The 9,194-nt window shown below is 38.6% G+C and overlaps 1 protein-coding gene across 1 annotated transcript; it reads left to right on the plus strand.

Annotated features, from left to right (window-relative positions):
* The first annotated feature begins 1,409 nt into the window (after window positions 1-1,409).
* Window positions 1,410-1,869, plus strand: LOC138925639 (uncharacterized). Its single transcript, XM_070276500.1, has 3 exons — window positions 1,410-1,499; window positions 1,561-1,718; window positions 1,791-1,869. Exons 1-3 carry the CDS (start codon window positions 1,410-1,412, stop codon window positions 1,867-1,869), a joined length of 327 nt encoding a protein of 108 aa, XP_070132601.1.
* Window positions 1,870-9,194: the final 7,325 nt, after the last annotated feature.

Genomic DNA, 9,194 nt, shown 5'->3' on the forward strand with positions numbered 1-9,194 from the left:
TTCCTTACCCCGACGTTTCCTGGCGACATGTTCGAAAAACAAAAACAAATTGCATGGGCTTCGTTTACTCAAGTCCGAAACGAAAGGGGAAACGAAACTTCTACCTGCTTTCGGTTTTCGACGATGATTCTCGAAGCTTCTACGTCATATTTTCGGAGCAGCGGCACGCGACAGAGACAATTAGAGAGATGTAGATGGAGGGAAGAGAGAGAAAAAAAATCGGTGTCGAAAACCAAATGAAATATGTTGAAATATTTAAGATTATATTTAACAAGAAAGGAAAGCTAACTTCGGGCGGAGCCGAAGTTTATATACCCTTGCAGTTAAAACTGGATATATATCGCAAACATCAGATATAGTTGGCCGATCCTTATGATTACATCATAATAAAACCAATTAATTACAATAAAAAATCTAAAAAAAAGTCCCAAGCTTTTATCTTCAAAAATACGAAAGTTGATATTTCTACCAAATACCATTTCCAATCGTTCAGTTATATGGCAGCTATAGGATATAGTCGGCCGATCCTAATGAAATTTCGTAGGTCGGATTAACTGACCAAAGATATAATCTGTAGCAAATTTCAGCGTTCTATCTTCAAAAACACGAAAGTTGGGTCATTTCCGATCAATCAGTTATATGGCAGCTATAGGATATAGTCGGCCGATCCTTATGAAATTTGACATGTCGTTTTATTTTGCCAAAAATAGCTCTCATGTCAAATTTGAACTCTCTAACTCTCAAAACACCAAAGTTATACCAGTTCCGATCAATCAGTTATATGGCAGCTATAGGATATAGTCGGCCGATCCCGGCCGTTCCGACTTATATACTGCGTGCAAAGGAAAGAAGGGTGTGTGCAAAGTTTCAAGACGATAGCTTCAAAACTGAGAGACTAGTTCGCGTAGAAACGGACAGACAGACAGACGGACAGACAGACGGACAGACAGACGGACAGACGGACAGACGGACATGCTCATATCAACTCAGGAGGTGATCCTGATCAAGAATATATATACTTTATAGGGTCGGAGATGTCTCCTTCACTGCGTTGCACACTTTTGGACAAAATTATAATACCCTCTGCAAGGGTATAATAAATTTTTCTTATCTAATCATATGGTATATTGAAATGTATTAATAATTGGCTTTAGGCAAAGCCAAAATGTTCATGTTTTATTATTTTCCTTGTGCGATTCTAATTACAAGGCATTGCGTTGGTCGACTATACCCTGGCACGCGCCAGAATTATCGGTTGTCAATTTTCGGTTTCGTCTTGCCTCTTCCCTTCTCTTTGCATTTGATGTTCAATTTGCATAAAAGTTACACGCGTTTGTTAAAGTTAAATTTTTTAAAAAACATTTAAGTGACCTGGTGATAATAACTAATTCTGGTGAGTAGTGCATATAATGAACTTATTTATTAGCAAGGCCACCAGCACCGACGAGGCATTGGCTGCCTTAGATTTCGCCTTAGGCCGCGGCATGAAGGAAGAATGTGTTAGTATAATATTTAAAAATTAAATATAAAAAAATTTGTAGTACCTATTAATTTTTGCAGACCACCGCAGTGACCAATCTACTAAAGCGAGGACAATTAACAAAGTCGTTAAAATATGTTAACGTTGAGGACCTCATCGTGCAATATAACATCGACGGTGTTAGTGGGAAGAAGAGATTGAAGGGTTTCCCAAATTTTTATGGAGTTTTGATCGGTATGTATTTTAATTACAAATAATGTAAGCGATATCTAATTTCTATTTATTTTATTTACAGATAGTATATCCAAAGTGGTTCCGGGGCTGAGAAAGTGTTGGGGCACGCTTTGACGGCCATCAAAAATAATAATAATAAAAAAAAATTAAAATAAGTAAATAAATAAAATAAGTAGAATAAATCTTTAGAATAAATAAATTGTATTTATAGATTATAACAATTAATAATTTCTTATATTAATAAAATTTCTAATAAAATAATAATTTTGGTTGGAAAGGGGGCCCCCGAGATAGGGCCGTGCCGACCTCTGCTCTACATACATATGTGGTATTCGAAAAAAATCTAAAAAATATTTTGCTCTCGGATTTTGCTGCAGAGTTGCGGAGAATCGAGCTACGAATCTTTAAAAGTATTTTAAAAGCTTGAGAATCTGATGCATATTGGCTGAGTTATAGCCTTTCCGGGGGCCATAGTGGCATTCCCGGTGTTTTTGAAGGAGACCCCCTAGGAACAGACTCATATCAAATCAGGAGGGGATCCTGATCAAGAATATATGTACCAGAGAACTGCAAAAATCACTACTTTCTTGATTTAATCATACGCGAACTTTTTCAATGAACTCAACTCACTGATCGAAAAACAGTGATGAGTAAAAATCCTCTCATTTTGACGTACGCATCATTCCGATCAAAAAAATGAGCATGTGTTGACGAAAGCTTTAGTATGTAAATGTAAAACATAATTAAGTTTAATATAAATTTAAAATCAAAGTGCGACGAACCAATGAATATGTTTCTTATTTGTTATAAAATAAAATTAAAACATGAAACTAAACGCTTTGTTGTAAAATCATTTTCATTGTGTTGCATTTCGCCATCTTCTTCACATATTTCATCTGTGCAAAAAAAGTTCAGTTTGCGTGAATGAGTAAAATCATAGTTCCATGAGTAAAATCATACGAGTTGATTTTTGTGAGTTGAGTGCTATTCTTGTTCAAAAAAATGATTGTTGAACCGAATGAGCAGCGCCCGAAATCATTATGCTGAACACGAGCCGAACAATTTGGAGTGACACAAAAAATCGCTCGCACCTGAGTGGATTTAAAATCTACATTGAACAGTGCGATTATTCGGCTGTTGAGCGCGTACGAATTTTTTTCATTCACTCAAAGCCGTTCTCTGATATGTACTTTATAGGTTCGGAGATGTCTCATTCACTGCGTTGCACACTTTTGGACAAAATTATAATACCCTCTGCAAGGGTATAAAAATGATACATTTTATATAAAAGCGATCGTTCATCCGAAAGTATTAATTGTTGAACACGAGCTAAATTTTTCAACTTCAAAGGTCTGTAACTTTTTTTTTAATGCACGCATTTTCCTTACTGAAGACTCCTTGGGCTAGCGTCTTGCCCACTACGGCATCCTGAAATGGTCGGGTGATAGCATGGCGGTTGCAAATCAGACTTGGCTGAATTTTCTTAGTACATTATAAAAGTTTTATTATCTGAATTCCACATGATATTCCATTAACTTCTGAACTTGAATATTAAACTCCATTAAAAATCTCTTAAATCTAAAATGTTGGCCTTAAACTAAAAAGTAAATTAAAAATCTTAATCGCCTAATCGAAAAATTTGAAAAATAATACATAGTGCGAGATACGGTTTCTTTGAATCGGTTTACGGCCGATCCCGTAAGCGAAAATTCTCCCCATTCTTTCTTAAGAGGAGTATCGCTTCTCTTTCTACTCCCCTTCAACTGCTGTTCTCCTTGTCGCTCTCATCTGGTAGATTCCCCCACCAGTGTAAGATTACTTCTATAACGCCTATTCACAAAGGTGGCAGTAGGTGTGATGTTAGCAACTATCGACCTATAGCCAAAATTTACGTCGCTAAGATACTGGAGCGGATAGTAAATAAAACAAGAAAGCAAAGCTAACTTCGGGCGGAGCCGAAGTTTATATACCCTTGCAGTTAAAACCGGATATATATCGCAAACATCGGATATAGTTGGCCGATGCTTATGATTACATCATATTAAAACTAATTAACTAAAATAAAAAATCTAAAAAAAGTCCCAAGCTTCTATCTTCAAAAATACGAAAGTTGGTATTTCTACCAAGTACCATTTCCGATAGTTCAGTTATATGGCAGCTATAGGATATAGTCGGCCGATCCTAATGAAATTTGGTAAGTTGGATCAACAGGCCAAAAATATAATCTGTACCAAGTTTCAGCTTTCTATCTTCAAAAACACGAAAGTTGGGTCATTTCCGATCGTTCAGTTATATGGCAGCTATAAGATATAGTCGGCCGATCCTTATGAAATTTGGCATGTCGTAATTGTTTGCCAAAAATAGCTCTCGTGTCAAATTTGAACTCTCTAACTCTAAAAACACCAAAGTTATACCATTTCCGATCAATCAGTTATATGGCAGCTATAGGATATAGTCGGCCGATCCCGGCCGTTCCGACTTATATACTGCGTGCAAAGGAAAGAAGGGTGTGTGCAAAGTTTCAAGACGATAGCTTCAAAACTGAGAGACTAGTTCGCGTAGAAACGGACAGACAGACAGACAGACGGACAGACGGACAGACGGACATGCTAATATCAACTCAGGAGGTGATCCTGATCAAGAATATATATACTTTATAGGGTCGGAGATGTCTCCTTCACTGCGTTGCACACTTTTGGACAAAATTATAATACCCTCTGCAAGGGTATAAAAATGACAAAGTGTGTCATGCTGCCCTTCTGGGCAAATTATATAAATTAGGTATTCATTCCTGCCTATTAAGTTGGTTCGAGTCTTATCTGGCTGACCGACCTTGCCACGTTTCTATTGGAGACGCTATCTCAAGTCCATTTGTCACCTCCTCTGGTCTTCCACAAGGCAGCTCTCTTGGACCTCTTCTATTTATCATTTTCATTAATGACATCTCGTCATGCTTTCGTCATTCGTATTTTTAATGTATGCGGATGACCTTAAAATCTATAAAGCGATTAGCTGCATTAGTGAAAGTTACTTGTTACAGGAGGATATATCCAGAGTTTACTCATGGTGCTCCCGTAATCTTCTTCCATTAAACTTATCTAAGTGTATGTTTACCCGTTACAGTAGGCGGTCTCTTGAAATCTGTACGGGTTATTCCATCAGTAATTATAATTTGGCAGCTAAAGAAGAGGTGTTAGACCCTGGTGTATTATTCGACAGCAAATTTCTGGTCACTTAGACTATATTCTGCCTAAAGCGTATGCTATGCTGGGCTTTGTTAAGAGGCACGTGAACCAGTTCAAAAGTCCATACTCGAGCCTCAGCGTCTATGCTGCATTCATTCGGTCGAGGCTGGAATATGCCTCAATCATTTGGAATCCGGAGTGTAAAGTTCTTCCAACAGAATTGAGCGACTCCAGAAAAAATTTTTAAAATTTCCACTTCTGCCTCTAAGGTTTCAGTATCCTGTTCCTTCAAACCAGAGCCGTTGTCTTCTTTTAATGTTCGCACGTTGGAGGATCGGCCTAAACTGGCAGCTTTAACTTTTTTGAACAATTTAATCGTTAACATTGATTATCCTTTTTTGTTGGGACTCATTAATTTAAATGTTCCTCAAAAGGATCTTCGTACCTTTGCGCTCTTTCGGGTCAAGTGTCATAGGGCCAATTATCTTTTAAATGAGCCGATTGAGCGGGCTCTTTCTTATTTTAATTCTTTGCCGCCTAGCCTCCGAATTGAGTGGGGCTCTGATAAGGGTGTGTAAACATTAAAGCGCGACCACTAAAGAAGTCAGGGCTTCAGGACTCTAAGTTCGAAATAATAGATGGATTCACTTGCTCAGCTTGACTGGAGCTAACGCGGCTAACACGAGGGTCATACCCGAGTTTGGGGAATGTCCAATGTGCAGATGCCAACGAACGGACCTTAATCTTATGCCTGTTTGTCACTCACCACTTTTTCCAATCGTCGCGAAGTTGAAAGCGCTTCCAGCTTGCCACCTGTAGGGGAGTTATTAAAAACTTAGAGGGTTTCCAAATGCTTCCCAAACTCGTTAAAAGACCTTTACAATCACAAAGGAAACCACACATGGACGGCCGCCTTTGGATCATTCTTTCCTCATCGGGGTATCAACACGATCGCGAATAGCCTACGCTCGGCAACATCCGCTAGTAAAGGGACCGCTCCATTACTTTACGCCCACACGTCTATGCCCTGATCTCCGCCGAAAAATAAGGTTCGACCCAATCCTTGATGAGGCTAAGGTTAAAATAGCTTTCTTCCGCCTGCTTCGTCCCCCCTTGCTTCTCTTGGCCGCCGCAAGTGTCCCTCGCAGACACCTGCGGCGGAACCGTTCTGCGCCTCCTTCTCCTCGCCCTCGCTGAGGGGCCCACGGAGACAGCTACTCCAAATTTCTCCGCTCGTGATGCACACCACCGTGTTTGCTATGTCTCCGTTATTTTCTATCCCTAGGCAAAACTCTATTAAAGCCTGTGGCTGACCTCAGTGACTCAAACTCACCTTCGCACTTCACGTCCGTGCTTCGCTGCGAACGCCACTTGCCCGGACAAAAGCGCACTTCTCCTGCTGCGAACTACTATATCTTCGCCGTTTCAGAGACTCGTGCTCCGCAATGATCCCCGGGACAGCTATCCTCTCCGTTACCTGAACAGTTATTTTTGGGGTCAAATACCTTCTTTCCCCTTCTTTAAAAGCCACCTGCTTTGCTATAGGTGTCTGTCTGTCCGTTTCTACGCGAACTAGTCTCTCAGTTTTGAAGCTATCGTCTTGAAACTTTGCACACACCCTTCTTTCCTTTGCACGCAGTATATAAGTCGGAACGGCCGGGATCGGCCGACTATATCCTATAGCTGCCATATAACTGATTGATCGGAAATGGTATAACTTTGGTGTTTTTAAATTTAGAGACTTCAAATTTAACATGAGAGCTATTTTTGGCGACAAATTACGACATGCCAAATTTCATAAGGATCGGCCGACTATATCTTATAGCTGCCATATAACTGAACGATCGGAAATGACCCAACTTTCGTGTTTTTGAAGATAGAAAGCTGGAATTTGGTACAGATTATATTTTTGGTCAGTTTATCCGACCTACCAAATTTCATTAGGATCGGCCGACTATATCCTATAGCTGCCATATAACTGAACGATCGGAAATGGTATTTGGTAGAAATATCAACTTTCGTATTTTTGAAGATAGAAGCTTGGGACTTTTTTTTAGATTTTTTATTGTAATTAATTGGTTTTATTATGATGTAATCATAAGGATCGGCCAACTATATCCGATGTTTGCGATATATATCCAGTTTTAACTGCAAGGGTATATAAACTTCGGCTCCGCCCGAAGTTAGCTTTCCTTTCTTGTTTTTTATTTATTATCAATCAATAGTTATGTTTAAGATCTGTCCGCAGTTATGGACAATAGTTAAATTTTATTAGGGATGTCGGAAATATATCAAAATATCAATATATCGATATATTTTCTCTTAAAAAAATATTATTATCGGAATATTTTTTGGGCAAAAATAGTCGATAATAATATTTTCGAGTTGGTATTTCCGATATTTTATGTTTGGTCACTCTTAAGCCAGAAATTGGCATTAAGTTATCTTATCACGCCTGGAAGTACGGTTCCATCTGAACGGTTGGCTTCTGCCATTAAATGTATTGTCTGTGACTCCCGTAGTCGAATGACAGACCAGCATATAACCGAAAGAGTTTTTTTTAAATCATTGAAGAAAGATTTGTTTTGTAATTAAGAGTAATTAGGAGCATTAAATAAGATAATTAGGTAATTAGCATTATTTAGTACATATTCCATAAATTAATTAAGTTTTAAAAAACTTTTTTTTTTATATTAATATAAATTTGAATACAATGTCCTTAATAATTTTGTTATTTTTTATTTCAAATAACGTAAATAAAAGTTGCTTGAGAGTGGGTATAAATATTTGTTGTTTTTTAAATTCACTTTTTAAATAAAAAATAGCTCCTATTTGCAGTTCATGGCGGATGAAAACACATATTAAAACCTTTTTTAAATTTACAAATAACCTTTTTTCAATTTTAGCTGACCATAAAAAATATCAAAAATACTCGATATATCGATTTTTTTATGTGATATTTCTTAACATTATCGATTGATATTTTTTTCACTGCAAATATCATCAATACGATATTTTTTTAAAAACCAACAACCCTAAATTTTATAATGGTACCTTAACTTAGTGGAATATTGAGTAATACAATGTTTGCTTATCCTAGGAAACTAATTTTAACAGTTAACCTTAGCGATAGAAAGTTGAGAATTCAAGTTATTTATTGTCTATGAAATTAAATTTTTTTTGTTTGTCTAAGCCTGGACGTTGGAATTAGAATTTTACAGTCGAGAGTATAGAAAAATTTGAATGTATAGTACTCTAGTTTTTATGTCGGGCTCTTTAGTGGGCCTTGATAGTTCTACAACTGCAGCTCAGCCCCGTTCGCCCGAGTGGTAAAGGTCTAGTGGGTGGGTCCGTTTCAGCCTCCTTGTGGTGTAGCTGTTGTCTAGTAGATTGATGGCCTCAGGGTTAGGATGTCGGTCCAGCCTTTCCACGTACTTATTGGCGAATCGCTGAACTTCTGCGCTCACAGATGAGACTCCCAGTTGGGCGTGGATTGTCGCGTTGTCGTGGAACGGATGAGCTCCAGTTAGTGTTCTTAGGGCCCTCTTTTTGGGCGAGCTGGATGACCCTTCGGTTGCTTGGACACGCCGTCCCCCATAACTGGATACCATAGGTCCAGACTGGCTTTACGATGGTCTTGTATATAAGGAGCTTTACTCTTAGCTTCAGCCTGCACTCTTAGCTTCCTTCCAATCAGCCAGTAAAGCTGACGCAGCTTGTCCTGGAGTTGCTTCCGTTTGCGCAGCAAGTGGGTTCTCTAGGTGAGCCTTCTGTCCAGGGTATTGTATTTTTTGTTTTAGTTTTTAAATGGTATAAGGTTAGAAAAGATACAAAAATTCAGTCTATAACATGTCAAGATACGCGCATGCCAACACTCCAACTCATCCAAGGATCAGTGTCTCAATACCGTAATTATTTGGCATCATTTTTGCACTGTCCTGGAAGGCGGGTGAAGACTAACGACGTTAGGCACGAGTGTTAGACTTAAGACTATTTAATTTAAATTTATATGGAATTTTATCTTTACGTTGAATTATTTTAAGTGGCTGGTGTATGAAAAACGATTCAAGTTAAACATGACAAATAAAGATACAAAACAAAAATGAATTTAAATGTTTAACTTAATCCAACGATGAAGATGGTCCGGAACGGAGCTGCTACATTTCGTGGCCGCAGCAGGTTGCAGGTAGGTAAGGGCCAGAAGGGCCCTTGGGGCAGCTATTCCCCGACATCAAGGCTCACGGGAGGGGCGAGTTTACAGGAACACAAACGGCAAACCCAGGGCGGCCAGGATA

Source organism: Drosophila bipectinata, chromosome XR (genome assembly GCF_030179905.1).
Source record: "Drosophila bipectinata strain 14024-0381.07 chromosome XR, DbipHiC1v2, whole genome shotgun sequence".
Classification (NCBI taxonomy): Eukaryota; Metazoa; Arthropoda; class Insecta; order Diptera; family Drosophilidae; genus Drosophila; species Drosophila bipectinata.

Excerpts from the sequence above, each read along its gene's own strand:
- LOC138925639 (XM_070276500.1), top strand. The coding sequence starts at position 1,410 with ATGAACTTATTTATTAGCAAGGCCACCAGCACCGACGAGGCATTGGCT. Across the intron at positions 1,500-1,560 it reads GCGGCATGAAGGAAGAATGT|ACCACCGCAGTGACCAATCT; the intron begins GTTAGTATAATA and ends TAATTTTTGCAG. Across the intron at positions 1,719-1,790 it reads TATGGAGTTTTGATCGGTAT|TGGTTCCGGGGCTGAGAAAG; the intron begins GTATTTTAATTA and ends GTATATCCAAAG.